Source organism: Epinephelus lanceolatus, chromosome 14 (genome assembly GCF_041903045.1).
Source record: "Epinephelus lanceolatus isolate andai-2023 chromosome 14, ASM4190304v1, whole genome shotgun sequence".
Taxonomy (NCBI): Eukaryota; Metazoa; Chordata; class Actinopteri; order Perciformes; family Serranidae; genus Epinephelus; species Epinephelus lanceolatus.
In genome coordinates, this window is record NC_135747.1 from 3818530 (window position 1) to 3840678 (window position 22149).

The window sequence follows — 22149 nt, forward strand, 5'->3', positions numbered from 1 at the left end:
CACAATTATTATAATTTTCGACTTTAATCCTAATATGTACACGTTACAGTTGAACATAAACACATGCAGCCCCATATATTATATAATTAATATTTTCCAATGTTGTTTCACTTGAGAAAGTAGTTTGGGGACTGTGTATTTCACTCACGGCTCTGTTCGACTGCAAGAAGGTCTGACCGGGTAATACCGAAGGTCACCGGAAAATACCGAAAGCCGCGGTGCCTGCTGGGAAAGTACTTACTCGACAAGCCGCCATCTTTCTTTGTAGAGAGTTAGTAGGACAAAATAACAACCTGATTTAGATGATTATTTCTCCGAAATACAATCATTGAAGCTGTTCTTTTTGGTCAGTTATTGTAAATAATAAGTTTACAGAAGACCAGGTGGAACAGAAGTCCAGATATTGCCCACAGATCAGACATAAGACTCAGTAGTTTGGTGCAAGCGCTATATTGGTTGAGGTGGTCAACATGGGCCGATCTCGGAGCCGCAGCTCATCCCGGTCAAAACACTCCAAAAGCAGCAAGCACAGCAAGAAACGGAGCCGGTCTCGGTCGCGGTCCAGAGACAGGGAGAGGTCAAAGAAGCGGTCCAAGTCCCGAGAATCGAAAAGGAGCCGTCGCAGAGAATCTCGTTCTCGTTCCCGGTCCACCACAGCCTCTTCCCGCAGAGACAGAGCAGCTTCGCCGCCGGAGCGCATCGACATCTTCGGCAGGACGCTGAGCAAGAGAAATGCTCTGGACGAGAAGCAGAGGAAGGAGGAAGAAGAAAGACGGGTAGAAATGGAAAGGCAAAGGAAGATGTAAGTTTATTTTAATAAGAGACTCGGCACTTACAACGTTACATAACGTTGCCCGTATTGAACCGTAATATATGCTGAGCTAAATGCTAGGCTAACTACATTTAGTTGTATAGGTAGCGTTAGCTCTTGCACAAGCAAGCTAGCCGCCAAAGCATGCTAACGTTAGCTAGGCTCTACTAGGCCCCGGCTAACGTTACACAGGAAGACTATTATCCCTGTCAGAGCAGACAGCTGCACCGCAGGGGTCAGCTCATCATTTCAGCTCGTTTACCTTTAGTACCTTAGTACCTTTAGACCATTTGGGATTTTAAGACTACTGAAATGATATTTTCTTTTTTACTCAGATAATGATTCGTAATGTCAAAGATTTCGCATTTGTGAAGAGGGAGTGATCAGTTTGTTGTTTAGAGTCATTAAAATCTAAAAACAAATTAATCATCCCTGCAGTTCATGCCCATCTGCTATTGTCATTGACTGTCACTGACTGCATTGTCAGTGTAGCAGATACCAAGACAGGTCACTGGTCCTTAATGTAGGCTAATGCATTAAGCTTAGTGCTGTGTTGTGTGTCAACCACTGACTCTGATCAGATGATAATTCACAACAGCCACAGTTCTGTACGTCATATATTGAGCAACTATACCTAACGGTGTAAGGCGTCAGCAAAATAAATAAAATATAAAATCATGCCATAAATTGTACTCTGAGTATGTTCTGGGTGCTTGTCTGATTAAATAAGCACTTTTAAGCTCCTTACCCTCTATTCCTAACTTTTCCATAAGGTAGTTAGTAGATGTTGAATATTAGATCAATGCATAAATTAGTATGGAAATAACAGTTGGAAGCAGTCTTACAGAAGGAGGGGCACATACAACAAAATTACATTGTAGTCATCATATTTCCTAATGAAAACTAGAGCCTGACCGATCTGACTGATTGATCTGTTGGCCGTTATTGGCATAGATATCATATACAGTAGATACCTCGTTGACTGCTTCAGTCCCTTTCAGCGATGCGTCAACGTCGCCGCCATCTTGGGGAGGTCACTGCCGGCTGGCTAGTATTGTTGTGTACGGGGATAAGTCTTCAGCAAACTTGGCGTGCTCACTCAAAAGTCTCAAAGCGTAATTGGGTGCCAGTCCAAAATATTACAGCAAAGCAGAAAAACCAGACACCACTCACTAATAAGCATAATATTTTTTTAATATAGTGAATTGCACAGCAGCAGTCGAACAGACGCCTTTCAGCTCATAGCCGTCCTCAGCATTAGGAAATGGCCACTTTAGAATGAAAATGCAGACAGTACTTACTGACCCTCATGCCGACAAGAAGTCCAGTGTAGTTTTTAATCCACAAAACCTGTTTGGGGTATCGGAGGATAACAGCTAGGAGTGCTGTGTTTATATGGCAACTTGCGCGAGACTAGCTGATGGCTAGTTGTGGTGCTAGTTCTCGAGTCTCGCGCGAGTTGCCATGTGAACACAGCAAGCCTGCAGGGCAGTGAGAAATTGTGCTATGAAAGTGGAGTAAATTATGTCTTTTCAAGTCAATTTTGCATGCCGCGGCTTCAGGGCACTTGGATTACGACGGATGAGCCGTTCTGATGTTTTTGAAATGCATTAGTGGAGTTTTATTACATTTTCAAAATATGGGTTCCGTGCATTTCAAGTGTAGCTGTTATTCCGGCTAGCTGTTATCCTCCGATAGTTTTGTGGATTAAAAACTACACTGGACTTCTTGTCGGCATGAGGGTGAGTAAGTACTGTCTGTATTTTCAATCTAAAGTGGCCATTTCCTAACGCTGAGGACGGCTATGAGCTGAAACGCATCCGTTCGACTGCTGCTGTGCAATACACTATATTAAAAAGTATTATACTTATTAGTGAGTGCTGGGAGGTTTTTCTGCTTTGCTGTAATATATTGGACTGGCACCCAATTACACTTTGAGACTTTTGAGTGAGCACGCCAAGTTTGCTGAAGACTTATCCCCATACACAACAGTATTAGCCAGCCGGCAGTGACCTCCCCAAGATGGTGGCAACGTTGACGCACAGTAGCCACAGGAATGAGTCATCAATGATTATATATATCTATGGTTATTGGTTTATCACAGATATATCAGTATCAGCGTTTATGTTGGCCAATATGCACCGATATGAAAACTTTGTGTTTTAGAGACCATCATGCAAAAAAGATGCGTGGGATAATTTATAATTATTAAATCCCCAATGAAGTTTACTGTTTCAGTGCACTGATGTTATTTTTAACAGTGGAGTTTATTGTTAAACAGTAAAATTTCATGCCCCGTTATCTTTTTCACAAGTGTGTTTGATTCACAAGCCTACACTTGTTGTGAACCTCCTGCATTGAAAATTAAAGTATCCTCTCGAACCTGATTCTCTGGCCGGAATCATTTACTCCATAGTTGTCCTACCCAAACCAGTGTGTCCCTGAGGTCCCCTTCTTCACATTGCCCAAGCCGTGAGTTGCACATGTGCGTGTGTGTGTGCTGCTGATGTTACACAATGTCAATCATGCGGTGCGCTGGGAATTTGACCAGTGTTTTAAATTGGCATATTTTAGACTGACCGGCTTGAAAACCGGCCCAATTCCGAGCGCTGCCGATTAATCGGTGAAAGTGTAATCGTCACACATACAGCATTATCTGTCCCAGCAATGACAGAAAAAATTGTACATAGTTAATTTTCTTGAAGAACAATAAAAAGATTGTTGATAATGTTGGGGTACATTAATTAATATATTGATTTGGGGGAAATGTGGTGTATGGAAGATCGCTTGCCTGGTGTCAGTTAGGTACCTCAGTCCTTCTGAGCGACACTCAGCCTGTGGATGGGATGAGGCTGGTAACAGCCCCATTGCATGGGGGTCTGGTCTTCTCTGAATTGGGTTGTTTGCGTATGCATCCCAAAGTGGGTGGTAAACTCCATCTATGGCTAAATTCTAGGGCTGCATGGTTAATTGAATATGATCACAATTTTGGCTTCACACATTTAGATAATGTATGATAGTCTGCAATATTGATGTTTCAAATGAGTGCTCCGCTCGTAGAAAATTCTGTTGCATATTAAATCAAGCGCTTCCTAAACTAACAACTTCACTTTTGAAGAGCTCTGCACTCTGCAGCGGCAGCCTGTGAAAAACTTTCCCGACTGATGAAAACCATCCATCATCATCTGTTGTTAAGAAGTATTTTGTATTTAGAAGAGAACAAATCATGTGCAAGGAGTGCTCGACACTTGGATTTGCGCCACAAGGCAACTTGTGAAACCAGTAATAAAACCTCCACAATCTGCAGAATGATAAATGTATGAAAGCCAAGAAGAATGTCATCCATAGATATACAGTGATACTTATTCTACTATTCATTATTCTGTTCATTTGTTAATGTTATGTCACTTAACCCCCGTCCTCATCCAGCGACAAGACATCAGACATCCATGGTGGAGACACTGCAGAGAAAAAAAACAGTGGCAGATACTAGGGATGTAATGATATGGAAAATTTGATATCTCGATTATAGTGACCAAATTATCACGGTAAACGATAATATTGCGATATTTTTTTAAGCGCTGTAAAATGTCCAAAAAATAGATACATTGAAATAACTTCACTAAATCTTGTAACTTCCTTATCATACTAAAATGTTAACAGCCAAAATCTTATATTTAAATGAAACTTTCACATTAAAGGGGCAAGGGATTGGCACAGCAACAGAAAATTTTATTTTAAATTAACAAAATATGTAAACACATTGCAGGAGCAAAGCTTATTTGTCTGGTGCATTTTAACAGTCAGCAAAATATGTTAACAGTTTATATATTATTTATTTCTTAGCATGAGAGGAAAAATATATATAAAACAAAACAATGCAAGAGTAGAACAAAAGACATACAATATATAGAATAGATATCACAAATATGCAGGAGAAACCAAAAAAACCCTAAGGGCAATGGTCATCATTACACAGAATAATTCACACATGAGAATTTTGCATGTGAGTCAGAGGATTACCTGTATGACAAAAGGAGTGCATGCTCTTGGTCAAAGGTTAACACGGCAGCGTTTTATGTTGTTTCCTTGAGCTTATGTCAAGAAAGCATAACTGGCCATCTATATCGATTCTAGCTCGCCATACAATAACCATAATCATAGTGATTCAATCATAGTTGATCTCAATTAGCGTAACGTTACGTCGGTTTATATTCTGTCGTCCTGTGTTGTTGTTGTCCTGCGTGCCGCTATTACCACCTTCCGCCATGTTTTCATTCTTTGTGTTTACACATGCTACGCATTCACGCAGCGCCTGCATCGCAAGACTTGAATGAGGCTGTTATTACATATCCTGATAATCCACCGCAATAATGCAATTAATTTAAACATAAACGGTAATTCTTACCGTGTAAAAATTAACCGAAATTTACCGTAATATCGGTAATCGTTACATCCCTAGCAGATACATAGCCTATCCTTACACTGCACTGAATTTAGGTAAAGAAGAACCTTATTTTAAGTCTCACTTTGATGCAAAGATTAGTACATTAGCAAAGATGTGGCACAACAAGGAAGTAAAAGCAGTGCTTTGTTAATTTAAATGTGAGAGTGCAATAAAATGATTTAGTCCCCAAAAACCATTAACAACTGTGACAAAAAAATCATGCTCATGGTGATTATTGTTTTGAACATAGTCGTGCAGCCCAACTAAACTGTCATGAGACTGGCTACTGTTAATGTAAATCACTATCTTCAGCCCTTTATAGATAGTAATTGTGCAAATTTGCAGCAAAGCCCAATCAGTCTTTTTTCAGCATTGGCAGTATAAAAACAAAATCGGGGAGTACGGCAAAATGCTGCCTTCTTACTGTTGTTTATACAGAATTAGCCTTTTTCGGGGCAATGGGGGGTGTGAGCAAGTAACAAAATGTGTAGCTCAGCGTGTGATGTAAACAGTGACGTGGGAGGGAAGCTGCGGCTGGTCAGTCCTTCGGCAATTCTCTCATAAGTTGGCCCGTTCTTCACCATTCCTGTCATCTGACGGTTAATGGCCTCTTTGTTTGCGAGGGCAAGGAGGCTGCGCAACTCCTTGTCTCCTCAGTTGCTCATCTTTACAGTGTCTGTCAGGTTTGTGTTTCCCTCTTGCTACTAGCTGCTTGCTAATTCCCGCTAGCAGCTGTTTCCTGTTTATCCACATGTGGCATAATCAACAGCTCCTCCCACAAGTCATCAACAGCCCGTCCCGTTGTGGAAGGCCGCCTCGGTCTGTTTAAACTAAAAGGCTTCCGCCAATATGACTACCCTACGAGGCAGAAAATTGGGCACCTCAGATCAACTCGCCAGTCTGGCTCTGTGTGTCTAAACGCTTGCAGCTTGCCGGCAAAACGGCCCAACATTCACGGAAAATATGGCGGTGTAAAAGGGGCTTTCGAGAAGTTGCTTCCTAGCTTCCTGTTTTTGCAGTAAACTTAATGCAGAATCAAAAAGGACTATGCAAGCTATTTTGTGGGCACTTTAACTAATTTACATATTGAATGCGTGAAAAGAAGCCATGCTTATAGTATCTAAGTTGGTCGATTAGCCTTTCAGCAATGTGCTCTTCCTCATATCAAAACATTAAAGTGTCTGACTCTGCATCATTGGTTGGAAGAGCTGCTGCAGCAGTGAAGTTGCTGCTACATGAGGTGCTGATAAAAGTGCAACACTGTCACTACTCTGCATCTTAAAACACTGCAGTGGTTGCCACACATAATGACCACAGCCCGTTTATTGTCTGCTGGCAGGTTCTATCTGTTGGACAGGGAAGCAACTATTGTGAAAGTGTGTGTGGTGGCCAGAGGCACGCAGACACCTGAGATCTGAGGTGCTGCACCACACCTGGCCTCCTGAGTGGCTCTTTTTTACTGCTTAATGGCCACAGGGCCACTTAACCAGGTATACAGATGTAAATATCACGACACAGAGAGTTGGTAGATAAGCAGCGACTCAGGCCTGGGTTAAGTAGGGTCTCTGGTTTCCCAGTGGCTGACAGAACGAAATCAGATCTAGGCAGGGTAGGTTGTGTGTTTACAGCTGTGCCAGAAGCAATGTGACAAGACGCCTCCCAACTCCTAATAGCTTCCTGTTCAAAGCGGAGGGAAAAAACAATTTAAAAGCATTTTCAGTAAGTAAAGAGAATGACAGTTGACTTCCATCTGCAGTAAACCATCATTCTGCTGCTGCAGGCTCATTCATCCCAACAGGGTATAGAAAGCTGGTACAGTAAGTCAAATCACACACTTGGAACCCCTGGACTGTGCAAGTAGCCAACCTGTGATTTGGCCATAACATGGGTGGTTTCATTCTTAACACGTTAATGACTTGGTAAAAAATGTTACATACTTATGATGTGTTTTAGGTTGGAGCTTACGTGGTATCAAGATAGCACTGTGAATGGCAGCCTTAGCACTGCATTCTCTTGTATCTTTTCCTAATCTGCAGTAAGCACTGTTCCCCTGCAGCTTTTCATCCACCAGTTCATTGTTACTGCATCTTCTTTCATCATATCACCCTTTTCAACATTTAACAAACTCTAAAAAAGTCGAATTCCATACTATACACTAAAAGTATAGTACATATTAGCTGTGTACTAATTGTTATACAGGTTTCCAGGAACAATATAATCTTGCACTAATCAGTGTCAGTGAGAAGGCTACTTTTGGAGCTCATCACCATCCACATTTTATTTTAATGTTTAGCATTTGTGTTCATATCTTTGTTTTTGGATTGCATTTGTGAGACAACAGTTGCCTGTGTCTAAACTTTTGAATCTGCCCACTCTACTGCGTTTGAGTTGACTGATTCATCTGGCAAAGTGACATGAAACGGCGGTTTCTCTTGAAATTAAAAAAAAAAAGACCAATGAATCTTATTTCAGACTGAAGACATAGTGTAACAAGTTGACAGTTGTGTGTGTGACATCAAGGAAAGACAACCACTGCTTTACCTGACTCAGAATAATGTCAATCGAATCAGATTTGGCCGCTCAGTATGAATAATTGACTTGGTTCCTTTTCTCCATATAGAGATTACGAGTTTGAATGGGCTTTGATGGGTTTTTCAGGGTTACAGTGACATTCATGCAACATAGTAAACACACCAGGTTAGCCCTCTGAGCTAATGCTTGCCAACTATGCTAACAATGGATCAGAAATGTGCAACAGCATTTTTTGCTGGCACTAGATATCAACGAAAAGCCAGAGACTGTATCGCATTAAGTTTCTGTGAGCTGTAAGCTCATCACTTCTGAGCAGAAGATACCTTTTATATCAAGAGTCTGACTGGGTAATGCCTTTCTTCCTAGGCAGCTGCCTATGTCCCACTCAAGTCCTTTTTACACAGAGGTCACACTATAGGGCCACTATGAAGTCCCCTATTTACACCTCTGCTCTAGTATGTGATTTTAGACGGCATGCTGATATTGCAGAAGCAAAAGAGGCATGACAGCTGTGATATGTATCACAACAGTGTCTGCCTCTAATTTAATATATAACATAGGCATCAGTAGCACTTTCTAAATAATAAAAATGGCATAACGTGGCAATAATAATCATTTACCGTCTCTGTTATGGGGCAGCTGATCTCTGCTCGGAGGGTAAGGAGCTCCCGGACCTCATTGTTTTCCCAACTGGGGACATTTTTGGTGGCTGTTCTTCTTTGAGTTAGCTGCTAACTGTGACAAGCTACTTTCTAAATCTTCCATGGTGGTGTGGCATAACAAGTCGTCAAAATGTCACGCCCTGGCTGCCCATGGTCCCGTCCTGCCAGCTGTCCCACTTATATAGAGGTCATTTAAGCACTGTTACTACCTCTGATCCTGGCTTAATGGCGAGACAACACTGTCCCTCCATTCTGCAATTATATCTTTTTTTTTTTTTTTTTTACAGAAAGGCAAGGCGGCATAACAGTGAAATTCTTACCTTGAAAAGGCAGTGTGAAAGGCATTTCACACTCACCCTGGGTCTGGGTCCACAGCTACCTGTAGCAGCATAAAAATGAAGAGCCCTTTTTCTGCAGCTAAATCTGGGGACAAAAACCGGTCCAGTAGTACACTGCACACTGATGTAAAAAAGAACCAAAAATATTGCTGGACTTGAAGAACCTCAGCTGACTGAGACGCCTCTGACTACTGATTGAAGTCTCAGTGCGCAGCCCTAAAGACAACAGTATACATTTACAGCAAAATCAAAAATCATGCATGCATGCAATCTTATTAGTGTGAACACCATATAATCAAGACCTGCTTAGAGTCAGTCTGTAAATATAACGTGATGGACTATTAATCCCACATAACCCACTCTTAGTTTGCAGTCACTGTAATACAGCGACAGACTTGACAATGACCTTGATAGCACAGCAAAAGAGACGAGAGGCATTTAGACTGTTACTGTAAGATGAAAGCAAGAACAAAAATGCAGGAGTGAAGCAAACCTTAATGGAAAACAGTGTTACTTGGGAGCAGCAGATCCACTGATGCCCAAATATCCTGACCGTTTTAAAAAACTGCACTTTCTGTTCAGTTTCTTGCATAAGCACACATACTGAATCAATCTGTTTGTCAAAAGGACAAATCTGGCCCGGCCCTGCTCCTGCACCCTAACCGTGTGCTCTCGCATTCAATGGGGAATGACCACAGTGACCCATAATATTATGGCTCTGTGGGCTGTCCAGCTGTGAGCGCACAGTGAAAACGTGCACACGAAGACAACACAGTTTAAGCATGCTATACCAACCAGTGGAAAAACTACACTGGACTCACTATCAACCAAGGTCAAAAATGTTTATTGCAGTGACACCCCATACACCCCATGTAATTTAAATGACTGTGACAGAGACCACTGATTGAGCTAAATACAGGAAGGAGGAAACAATATTGCGGATAAAGTTTTAATAGAGTGTGTGTCATTGGTATGAGAGCAGATCAGCTTTATGATAAATCAGTTTCATCCCAGATATCCCATAAACCATCCCTCTGCACGTCTGCTCTTATTTCTACTTTCATCTGTTTCTGTCTCCCGTCCTCCAGCCGGCAGCAGGAGATCGAGGAGAAGCTGATCGAAGAGGAGACCGCGCGGCGAGTGGAGGAGCTGGTGGCTAAGCGGGTGGAGGAGGAGCTGGAGAAGCGGAAGGACGAGATCGAGCGGGAGGTGTTGCGGCGCGTTGAGGAGGCAAAGCGCATCATGGAGCGGCAGTTGCTGGAGGAGCTGGAGAGACAGCGACAGGCAGAGTTGGCGGCGCAGAAGGCCAGAGAGGTAACGCTCGGTCGTTTGGAACGCAGCCCCTCCTTTCCCTACATAGTTCCAAAACTCCTTAACCCCTGTTCCCATCTCCCTCCCAGTCACCTCCTCCGGCTGATGCCTTTGTATGGGATGTGGGGACAGTGGAGGTGCAGGGACCTCCCACCTCTCCCAGTTTAATTTTCAGAATGTAATCTAGCCATGGTACAAGTTTCACTGCAGGGAGGGTATATGCAGAGCCTGGAAGTGGTCTAAGTGGTTGTATTTTATGGTAATAGAGGTTTGCCAAGGATTTTTCTGCACATGACTTACAAAACAAAATATATAGAGAATAATGATGCCAGTTTGACAGTCTCTTGACTTATCAAGTCATCCCTGTAGTTCTGTTTATCTATGAAGCTGTGGCAGCGAAGTTAAACTTGGCAGATTTTTTTAAACATTAAGAGTCCCTGTAAATCTTAATATGGTCATTTCTTACAATTTCAGATACGTGAGATGAGAAACTTTGTGCATGAACTTCAGTGCACATTACTCACAAGGGCACAAATTAATCAAAATATTGGAACTTTATACAATGTGCACACGGTCACATTTTCTGCTTCTGCAATTCAAATCCTTTATTTTCTCGCAGCCACTTAACAGATTTTGCACCAAGAAGCTAAAAGTATGGGAATTTGAATTCCTAACAGCTGGAACTGAAGCGGCAATTTAGTCTTTAAGGATGTCAACTGCCTGTTTCATACTTGAAAGGTGAAATGTGACTACAGCCACCATTAATTTTGGCATCTTGAGGGGATTTCCTAACTTGCCAGTGAGAGTTTTGCCATGGCAGGGTTACAACATTTTTTTGTTCTTTTTTTTTCCCTGGTTCGGCTCAATCTTTTACTTTTCATATTTGCTAGCATCTTTGTGTATATATGTAATAAAGAGCTCTCTTTTTTAAGATGACACTACTGTTTACATTCACTGCCTCTGTTCATCACTGGCCATTTCTAAACGTTTCCCAAATTCCTAAAATTAACAACTAGTTTATATCAACTTTTTAGAAAAAGTATAGTTTTTTTTATGCATGGGATTAACCTGGCTGTAGTTTGAGTTCTGATAAGCCCAATTTTTTAACAATTGTTATTATGCACTACTTAGACCTCTTTAAAGAGTAAGGGTAGGCAACTGTCTGACAGCCCCTGTGCACCACCTCCCAAGGCTTCATTAAGAAAAGGGGGTTTGTTTACATTACAGTATTGTTTTGTGAATGAGAAGGCCAGCTCAAGCCTAGTGACCCTGACTAGCATAGGGAGCAGCCAGTGGCTCGGTACTAATAGGGTGAGAAATGTAGTCCGAGCATGCCTCCTTTACCTACGTGGACTTAGTCGGTCACCCCTCTCCTGCCTTCTGCTCTGTCTGTATGCTACCACCCTTTTCTTTCTAAATCTCCCACTCTCAGTCTTACACACTGTTGATTGATGAGACCGGTAAAACTAGCGAGGCCATTTAATAACCAAAAGGTCCAGGTCAGCCCTACAGCATTCAGCTGATGAAGCTTTAGTTAGGTGCCCCCACTGTCGTAACTCTTGTGGAGATTTTCTGTCTCTGTTGCACTGACATTTGAAATCAAACTTGATGTGTAGAAATGTTCATCAGATTTGTTTAATTCACAGACAGTTTGTCCTGTACAGGTTTTCTTTATCACCCCTTACCTTCTCTTTAACAATCCTTGTTTTGAGAATCTTCTGTTTGACAACATCTGCTCTTGGATACATAAAGATGGACCACTACATTTCCTGTTTCCTGTTTGACAAGGTTAACTATCTCTGGTCTAACCTTTGATCTGTTAATATATTTCTAATATTCCTTATTTTATACAGTTAAAAGCTTTTTCTCCCTAGAAAAACAAATGTACTGTGTTTTGTACTCATGACTTGCTTCTCCTATAGGGTTGCTGCTAAGATTGATATTGTTATCTGTAAATACATTTGTGTTGTTTTTATTTTGGAAACACAACTTACCAACTTCCTAACTAGCACTTGACCTGAGCTGGCCTGCAGCCTTTCAGCTCACTCGTGACTTGTGTCCTGTACTGTAAGTGTACCATGGTGCGGTCCTTCCTTGAGCACACACAGACACCACTTTGTACTGTACTCTCCTTCACTCTGCTATGGTCTCAGTGGGGACTGAGCCACTGTAAAGACGAAAGGAAAAAAAACACTAAAAATGAATGGGAGCTGTGGCTGCAGGCTAAGCAGTACAGAGATCAGAGTTATAAAGAGGAATGCTGCCGGCGCGGTATGGCAGAATCCCCCCCATACCTACCCACCCACCCACCCACCCCAGGAGCGCTTCTCTGTCTCTGCAGGGGCCACACAGTCCGGACGAGACAGTAAATATTCAACCGTTAAATGCCGAATGCTTTCACCAGTTGTGTAGGTACACAGGCAAGGAAAATGCGTAGGTATACGTGCATTGGTGAGCCAAAACTATTCCCTCCTTTATTTGTATCCTTTTTTTCTCTTGCTTATAATGATGTTAAAAAAAATCAGCAATTGTATTTTCCTCTAGATTGTATTGTCTGTCATTTATATTTGTCTTCTATTTATGAGTGTGATGAGTGGGTTTCCCCCTTTTTCAATTCTTGTTTAAATTTTAATGTCTTTCACAATAATACCCTAGGTGTGGCTTAGCTTTTAATTTTTCTAGGAGGGTGTTAACGACTGTAGAGGGAGGGAACAAAAACTAGCGGGTTCATTTTTCCCCCAGTTTCTTTATGCTTTTTGCCCCCTCTTTGTATTTTTAAAACAATTCAGGCTGACTGCAAAGAATGCCACAGTGTGGTCATGAGCGAGAGGCTAAACAAACTTCTCTGTGGTGTAATGAGTAAGTTGTGTGTGTGCGTGCGTGCGTACTGGTGGCAAGCGTGTGTGACAATTAGAGGGAAAGCATGTGTATGTATGTACAGAAAGTGCTTTGTGGCTGTAGCCTGTTCATGCGCTAACATGGCACCGTGTCACCCATCTAGGAGGAAGAAAAATCTAAGCGGGAGGAGCTGGAAAAAATCCTGGAGGAGAATAACCGCAAGATCGCCGATGCTCAGGCCAAGCTGGTACGCCCTGCTCTGTGAACAGCACAGCTGCTGCTTTTCTGCCAGCTACTGGACATATTCGTCCCATTTCAGTCAAATGCATAACTTTCCATTTAATTGTAACTTGTTACCTTGATCACATACGAAATGACAAGCACATATTAATTCCCTTTTAACACAGCACTTACACTTAAATGTGAAATGTTTTTGTAACATAATCACACAAGAATGGGGTTTTCTTCCTTGATTCACTTTTAATGTTTGCATCATATCGATACCTACCAATTAGTTTTTTGTTTTGAAATTTAAGTTTCCTTATCACATCCAGTGATAAATAATGTCACTTCTACGAGCGGTAAGAAAAACCGACACACGTCATGTCTGGTTTTAATGTCACTTATGTGTCTTTAATTCCAAATCTCTGATTCACTGATTGAGACCTCAAGGCTTTCACCACACCACACCACAACATGACCGAATAACTTAATAGTCCTTTGGCAATAACCACTTCTATGGAGTGGCTTTGAATTGATGGTTATCAGCCTTGGTTAGAAATCCAGTGGCTTTTCTTTCCTGCTGGCTGTATAATCTTTAGTCTGACTAATTTGTAAAGCAGTGTTTATTTGATTCAGGCTTGATTTGGACAGCCACACCCCCAAAAAAAAAACGAAGAAAGAAAAGTGAGGTGGGCAGTGTGATACTTGATCTTACAGGGGTATAAAGATGATGCCAGCAGTTTGTGGGCACTTGGCCTGAAAAATACAGTTTTGTGTCCTTGTCTGACCTTATTGTTCCTGCTTGCTTTTCATGTCCAACAGGCTGAGGAGCAGTTGCGAATTGTAGAGGAGCAGAGAAAGATTCATGAGGAACGCATGAAGCTGGAGCAGGACCGTCAAAGGCAGCAGAAGGAGGAGCAGAAAATCATCCTCGGCAAGGGCAAGTCCAGGCCCAAGCTCTCCTTCTCCCTCAAGGCCACCGAATGAGACTGCTTACCCCTTCGTCCACACATCACACCCTGCCTTCATCCCCACCCAGCTCTCCCTCCTCATCATTCGACGACCCCCCCCCCCCCCGTGGAACGCTCACTTCGTTTTGGAAGTGCTGAAGGAAGGCCAAGGAATGGGGTGCAACCTGATGTGTAAACTTGCTGGTCTCTGTTAAAGGCCTATGTTGTCCTTCCCGGCCTTGAAGAGGAGGCAGCTATTCAACCTTGAAGGACCTGATTACTTCCCTCCATCCTTCTTCATCCCTACCACACAGATGACTTGTTTGTGCTTTTTTTTTTTTTTTTTTTTTCATTTTTTAGAGAACTTGAACTTTTGATGTAGAATGCTATAACATGTCCCTCACCCTGTAAGTCTTAACTCTGGTGTAACAGCGAGTAACTGTACGCCTGTGCTCTTCTTACATGTCTTCACAGCCAGCAAACAACAATAGAATGCCAGTCCCTGATATAGAAGAGTATGTGTGACTTTGTCTAGTTCAGTCTACTGTAAAAGCTTGTGTGCAGCTTGGGAGTTGGCCTGTGGTTTTCCTGTTTTTTCTTTTTTTTTTTTTTTTTTTATAAAATAAGGTTCCTAAAATGGCTGCCAAGCCTGCCAAGCCTTTAAAAGCACAGTTCACTTCCCGTCCAGCTGACAGGTTTGTGTCTTCCACCTATCTTACTTCCTTTGCCCATAAGCTGCATTCACCATATAAATCCACAGCATCTCTCCTTCTTGCTCCAGCTCTGTCTGCCATCTCCATCATTTTTTTTTTCCTAAATGACAGCAGCATGTTGACCTGAGAGGAAATGTAAAGCTTGCTTTAGATTTGAAGTCACTGCAGTGCAGGGGAGCTCAGCTTCGACTCCTAAGCTGCCCATGACTGAACCACAAACCTACAGTAGAATATGTGTCTCTTCTACAGCAATGGGGCCTGTGGGTAATGGAGGAGAGTGGACATTTTCATGTATGATGTAATTTTATTAGCCTTGCTGTGATGTGCTGAGTCCCACTCCTCCTCCTACCTAAGTTAAGATTGTGTTATAAATTGGATCCACAATTAGAAAACAAAAAGTGACAGTAATGGTAAATACTTGAGTTTTGTTTTATCAGACTCTTAAGTGAAAACAGTGAATGGTATGAAAACACCCAACCACACAGTTGGTGTTCTGTCCCTGAGATTTGTTGTAGTAAATTAACTTGGCAAGGCACCTCACTTGGTAAGTCTTGATTCGTGTAGGATGGACAAGTTCAGGTAAGATAAGGTTTGAGGTCAGCAGCAGTGTGAGTGTGCATGAGTGAATGAGCGAGTGTGTGTGCATGTGTGCCTGCATGCGAAAGTATGTGGTTGTGACTGACGAGCTGACCTCAGGTGGGTATAATGACTTTTTATGTTGTGGGATTTTGAATTTGTCGTGTAATTTTCCCCAATTGTCAAGGGACTGGACAGTTCAATAAATCCATTGAATGCCTCCACCGATGTGTGTGTGTGTGTGTGTCTGGATTTATTCACCAAGGGTTAAACTAAAAAGTGCAGAGTAAACCGATCTGAACTCAGTTTACCAGGATTAACTTTACTTAAAATTGGTTTCATCAAGGGTTCAAGCTCTTCCAAATGAGTTCAGTTTCTCTCTGACATGGCCCTAACTCAAACTGAAGTCACTTCACACAATTGTTTTAAATAAGTAGTCATTTGACCTGGTCAATGACAAACTTTAATGGCATTTCTGGCAGCGTCTTAGGTTTTGTCAGCGGGTTATTGCACACTACGATCCATTTTCTACCCTTGGGCCGTGCGGGACCAATACATCAATGTCAAGTTAACCAAATCCCTGTAATAATAGCGTCTAATGAGTTGGCAGCTCCAGTTTGAGACTTGTGCAGCTGCTGGTTTGTTTCCAGCAAGTGAAGGCTGACGTGACAAAGACTGAGATCACTGCTAACTGACCGTGAGTTCAGCAGGCGCGGCCTCATTATGCTGTTTATTGCATTATTAAAATGGCCAGTGCAAATACACATGGATTTCATCAAGGGAGGAATTATATATTGGGGAATCACTCTACCCCAAGACATTGGTATAACATATATTGCCATGTGATTAAACCACATACTGCCATCCAAAATAGTAATTAGCAGATGTAATCATAATCATAACTAATTAAGTTATTTTGAAAGTGTTTTGTATTTTGTCTTGCAATTAAGAAATATGTCAATATGTCATTTTGCACTTGAAGTGTAATTGTGAAAGTAAATAATATTCTGAAGTTGTTAATGTAAGGGACTGTTCTGTGCTTATGAAGGCAGAGGGTGTGGTGCAAAAAGGGGGGGGGGGGGGGGGGGGCAATACTAAATAATTTCTTGAGGTTATTCTGTCTTAGGGGAGGGGCATACAAATTTAAATTGGTTGTTTGGTTGTAGTTGTCCTAATAGTTGTATTTATTTTTTGCAGATTTGAAAGAAAACAAAGGTATGTTTTCTTTTGAATTGCCAAAATTACACTATTTATCATAGCCAGAAACTGCAAAACAGAAATTAGTGTTGGATTTTCACATTTCTGACGGTTCTTGGACACAGTATGTAAAAAAGAAAAAAAACATCTGATCTTAAAATACTGACATTTCATCAGATTATTATTAAATTATTATCAAATTATTATTCTGCATGTCATTTAAAATTTGGCCAAAGATAAACCATGTGCAAGAACTTACCAGCATGCACAATAACAGTCAAAACTGTTTTCTTTTTTTCAACTCCAGGGTCATACATTCTCTGCCAGTCACTCAGGGAGGTTCAAGGAAAAATATTTGTAGCTTTGGAAGGGTAAAAAAACAAAGTCACACCCCAGCCGCCTCTCTCCTCTGATAAGTGAAGATCAGTACCTATTGGCTGATTAAACTCGGGGCACTAGACTAACTTGTTTACCTAGAACAGAGTAGCAACATTGCTGATTATTTCCATACCTCTCTCATGAAGTTAGATTCATGTCAACATTTGTGACCCGCGTGTGAAGTTGTCTGCAGTTTAGAAAATACACCACCTAGTCCATCACCCGACACCCGTCTGATTATCGGTGAGAGGTGCCCAGCCCAGCCCGCTCCGGTGCACCGCGGAAGAAACAGCTCCACCGTCCCGCGGCCTGTGAGCTCTCTGTCCCGCTCCTGCCGGTCTCTGTCAGCTCCGCGCAGCTCATTGCAGTCAAGTCCAGTTATTATAACAAGGAGGAATTGTAGTTGGTACAAAAACAGCTGGCTTTGAAAAACGTTTTTCGCCTCGAAACAGTTTTAGAGAGAATTCTAAATGGTAGCCTAAACGCACCCCCAGCCCAAATAGTCTACCTCTGTTGGTCGAAGATCAGTTTGAGCTGTTTAATATTAATCTTATGTATATTGCTCAAGTTCTTTTAAGTTTATTTTCAATGCAAACTGAGACCTTCTCAAACTTTTTGCACTGATTTTAAATATTTTTTCATTCTGTCTGTCAGCAGGAAGATTTCCATTTAATCTTCTTTCTTTTGACATTGTTGGAACAATAAAGTCCCGTCCAAACTACTTTGCTGTAAATGTGAAAGATTCACAGTGTGTGTGTGTGTGTGTGTGTGTGTGTGTGTGTGTCCCGGTTGTCGTGTCAGCCGGACTGATCTCCGGGAGAGACGCTCCACAGCCATCACTGCCCGGCGGGTTGACTGACTTGTTTCAGCCCCACAGAGGCAGGAAGGAAGACATTTAAAAATAAAGAAACTCCACACTTCCTCTGCGCTGTCATCCACACTTTTTCCCACTCAAATAATACATTTATGACACAATCAGCCAACTTTACAAGACATTAAAAATAATTAATTTTGAGTTATCACAATTTGCAGTTCAGAAAGTGGAACCTTTTGCCACAGACATTCTACATGAGTACAAGAATAGGCATGTTTTAGGAATATTTTACGGTGAGAAAGAAAACAAACAAACAAACAAACAATAAAAATACATTTTAAGATCAACTTTAAAACTTTTTTAGATGACCAGGTGGAGAAAACAAAACTCAACTTGCCTCAACATCCGGACATTCACATCTGTCTGAAAACGTCTTACACATTATAAATCGTAAAATCATAAAAGAAATAAAATATTCTGCAACTATCTGGGGGATCTTTCCTCCAGGCGTAAAGAAACCGAAACACTTAAATATTTTTTTAAAAAAAAGGTTGGGCAAGGCCATACGCACTGGATCGCGCGTGTCAGTCCTGTTAATCTAATCCATTCGCTGGCCTTTGCTTTAACCTGTCTTTGAATTAAATTAATGTAACGTTCACGCTGCTGCAATAAACATGCAGTCTGTGGTGCAAGCCTGTGCCCCTCTCTGTGTTTATTCCAGGCTGGGGAAACAGAGCAGTGGGATCGGACTCTGCAATTATCTGTCCGGTGTTATATCAGCTTGATTATCAACTAAGCAAACAGCCGCAATCCACAGTGAAAGAAAACGCCCTGATCGAATTAAGTCCTTAAAAAGTGTCAAGACTTCACACGTTACATTCGAGGAGCTGTAAACTGTCAGAGGTGTGTGTGTGTGTGTGTGTGTGTGTGTGTGTGTGTGTGTGTGTGTGTGTGCGTTAAATTAGATGTCATTCACTAAATATTCAGTGTTTGCTTAAAGTGTGCGTGTGGGTCATTTTAATTAGGCTTTGAAGGAACTTTAATGTTTGTTAAAATAATGTTAGCAGTTACACACCACGATACTAGGTCCAATAATGTAACTGATAATTACTGAATATTTTTGTTCACTGGGGAAAGCCTCCAGTAAAAAACAAAAAAACAAACAAACTAACAAACAAACAAACAAACAAAAAAACACCTTTGTGTTAAGAAATAATATCTGTTTTGAGTACTATAATTGTGTATTTTATTTGTTATAAATTAAAACACTAATGTGTGATTTTTTTTAAATTTCATTTTGATGTAAAATGAAACATAATTCAATGGTTTGTGTCTGTCCTCGGCTGTCTCTGGAGCGAATTTTCCGCTAGTGGGCGCTCGTGTCCTTCGGAAAAACTTGAAGTGCAATAAGGCGCTCTCAATGGAGACACATACAGCAGCACTGTGGCTCAATACAGTCGTGTCTATGAGCCTTATGGGAACAAATGTTTTCTCGTTGTATTCATTATGAGACTATCCAAAGAAACTATAAACACGCGAGAAGTGCGCGTGATTCGTTGTGTGGGGGCTGTAAGGCTTTTATGAGGAGTAAAAACGCGATTAATTTACATGAAGTCTGGGCTGTTTGTCAAGCCGTTCTGATCTTTAGAGGTGAGGAGTGTCATATTGTGTTTTAATTGTAGGAGAATTCCCCTTTATAGTCATTTTGTGTCCTATTATTGGACTAATTATATATATTTGTAATAGCCTATGTAATATCAGGCAGGCATGTGACAGTTTTATTGTTATAATTGGAAAAACATAAATGTATGCATTTTCAAGTCATCTACCTGCCTGCTGACAAAAGAAGAATTCAGCTGTAATTTTTCCCCATTTTGCTCACCACTAGTCACCGTACTGAACCAGTTGCCCTCGCTGACTGACAGCAGAGCTCCGATTGACTTCCCCGCCGAGGGACCAATCAGCGGCAGCGGGGGGCGGGGCCTGGGCAAAACCAGCTCCACCAAATATTCCCAGTCGCGGTCCGTTGCAGTTACTTTCCATCCAGGTTTCGGAGCAGCGCAGAGGCATCATCCCTACGTTGTCTGCGGGGCGTTTGGGACGGATCTGCAGGATTCAGCCGCAGCACTTGTTGGGGACCTATAGTATGAGAACTTCCATTCCAGCTCCTTTGATTTCTTTCATTCTCATATTTGATCATTTTCTTAATTTTGACCATCCGATCTCATTGTTTCGCCCTTCTCATTTTTCTGCTGCTGTCACCCACAGTTTGTTGCTCACCACCACCAGCAGCAGCACCACCAGCTGAAAGGGGAATATCTCACCATTCCACCACCAGCCATCACTGTCCTTTTCTCCGCTGCAGATCTGGATTTTTTGGCGTGCACTGCTGGACTATAACGCAGGGGGATTTATATTTATATTGATTTCCATCTGCCGCCCGGCCCACAGCGGACACCAACACTTTTTCTCTCTGAGGGATGTATTACAGCGGGGTGAAGTCTGCGCTCTGAACAGGGGAGAATACAAACCCACTGTGAGCTGAATGAACTACTGCCGTGCGCCTTTTGGTTTTTGGAGCAGGTCTCCCATCTGGAGATGCTCTAGTACGTCTGATCGCGGTTTGTGGTCCATGCGCATCCCCACTGGATCGGGATATAAGGTGAAGAAATTGCCGCGGTCAGCCTTTTCTGGAGCGCTTGTCCCCTGATTTATTTTTTGGACATATTTGGTTATTTTGATAAAGATTGTGCACCCACCCGGAGGCGCGCAGGCTAACCATGGGGGACTCTATGTGGAGATATTATTTTGGAGTTTTGTTTATTGCCTTCAAAGTGGACTTGTGCCGGGCGCTCATCCTGGAGTCCATCTACTGGAACACAACAAATACCAAGTAAGTGGAGCACAAGCCGCGCTGATTACTGGCCCCCGTAGTGCCGTACGCTCTCCCGTGTGGCGACGATTTCATGCCAGACTCCGTTGAAAAATCACACAATTTAATGTTTGCTTTCTTGCCACCCATGGTTTATATGCGTTAAATAACACGAGTTAATATAAGGCAGTTTTACAGAAACAAATCTTGGATTCAGCACACATTGAGTGGAACAAAGAGCTCCCAGAGTAGCGTGATTAAAAATGTTGAATTTATCCTCGCCTGTTTTTCTCGCAGTCCTTTTCCATGACAACACGCCGAGGCGATCTGTTGGAATCGCGTCTCGAAAGTAAGATTTTGTTCTACAATACAGTTTATTTGTCATCTGTATTGTGCCTCTCCCAGAGAACCTTCGTGATCCGTACAAATCTTAAGTCGATCTATACTCGCTCTGTATCTCAACTCAATTTTTGAGCTGAGTTTAGGTTTGTATTACCTACTGAGTATGGGGGTTAACCACACGCCTAAAATGATGAAGCCATCATCCAAAACGCCTGTCAAGATAGAGGAAACTGCATTTAGCTGTGTTTATTGCTTTGCTGCTTAACGGATAGATTTACTGTGTGTCTTGTCGCCTTTGGGGAATATTTACGCGCAGTGGACGGCGAGGGCCCGCTCGGCCGTGCGTTATGATGGCACTTAAACCCACCCGAGAAGGAAACAGCCCAGTAGTTTGTGTGGTTCATGTATAATTTGTTGTTTATTGTCATATTTCTGTGGATTTAGTCACATCTGTGGCTTATTATGATTGTTTGGAGCGAATTATTTTGGAGGTAACTTTACACATCGCTTCCCCGGTCAGTAATAACTTCGTCAAGGCGCATTATAATTCATATCTGACTATAACAGGTCCGAATCAATTAAGAACAGCAGAGGTTTGAAGCTGTATTGAGCTCATTAGCAGGCCCGTTTATTCCCTCGCAGTTGTGTTTCAACGGGATCAAATATTGGATGTTATTTGTTTTATCCTCCGTAATGAAGATAATATTAATGAGAGAGGGAAGGGAAATGAATCCTTGTTGTGCTTAAGGTGACGAGGCGGAGGCTTCATGAAGCTTGTGGGACGCACCGGGCCTCTGATGCTCTACTGCGCTTCCAACACTTTGTGTAGAAATTATTAACTAATTAACTGAGCAATGGGTCCAATTTTAGGGCGGATTATACTGAAAATATGGTTGATGACACAAAAACTTGTAATGGACAGTTGTGCGCCCTAACAACCCCGCTCCAACCATTTACAACCATTTCTGGCTCCTCACAGAGGTAAAAGCGTCACAACAGCGGAGCTGGGTGCGTTCGCATGTGGAATGCCAGGATGTCCCGTACACTTGTGTGTATGTCTTTCAAAAATAGTGTATTAGCTATGACCACTGGTGGGTGATTATCAGGAAATAAGGCGAACAAACACGGGCCCCAGAAGATCCAAAT

General features: G+C 42.0%; 2 protein-coding genes across 3 annotated transcripts in view; both read left to right on the forward strand.

The window, feature by feature from the left end:
* Positions 1-264: 264 nt before the first annotated feature.
* On the forward strand, positions 265-15624 carry arglu1a (arginine and glutamate rich 1a). Its single transcript, XM_033617358.2, has 4 exons — positions 265-802; positions 9879-10104; positions 13103-13186; positions 13984-15624. The coding sequence occupies exons 1-4, from the start codon at positions 471-473 to the stop codon at positions 14146-14148; spliced, it is 807 nt and encodes a 268-aa protein (XP_033473249.1). The 5' UTR covers positions 265-470; the 3' UTR covers positions 14149-15624.
* Positions 15625-19820: 4196 nt separating this feature from the next.
* efnb2a (ephrin-B2a) overlaps positions 19821-22149 on the forward strand; it is a 33365-nt gene continuing 31036 nt past the window's right edge. The window contains exons 1-2 of one of the 2 annotated variants that reach the window (XM_033617536.2): positions 19821-19933; positions 20058-20682. In XM_033617536.2, coding sequence (XP_033473427.2) covers positions 20570-20682 — 113 coding nt within the window. In that variant the 5' untranslated portion in view covers positions 19821-19933; positions 20058-20569. Of the gene's footprint in view, positions 20683-22149 lie in introns of both variants that reach the window. The other variant, XM_033617535.2, reaches the window with a different exon arrangement.

What these genes read in the sequence shown, in the direction of transcription:
- arglu1a (XM_033617358.2), top strand. Translation starts at nt 471, where the DNA reads ATGGGCCGATCTCGGAGCCGCAGCTCATCCCGGTCAAAACACTCCAAA. An exon ending in ATGGAAAGGCAAAGGAAGAT is followed by an intron (nt 803 to 9,878) that starts GTAAGTTTATTT and finishes CCCGTCCTCCAG; the next exon opens with CCGGCAGCAGGAGATCGAGG. An exon ending in CCGATGCTCAGGCCAAGCTG is followed by an intron (nt 13,187 to 13,983) that starts GTACGCCCTGCT and finishes CATGTCCAACAG; the next exon opens with GCTGAGGAGCAGTTGCGAAT.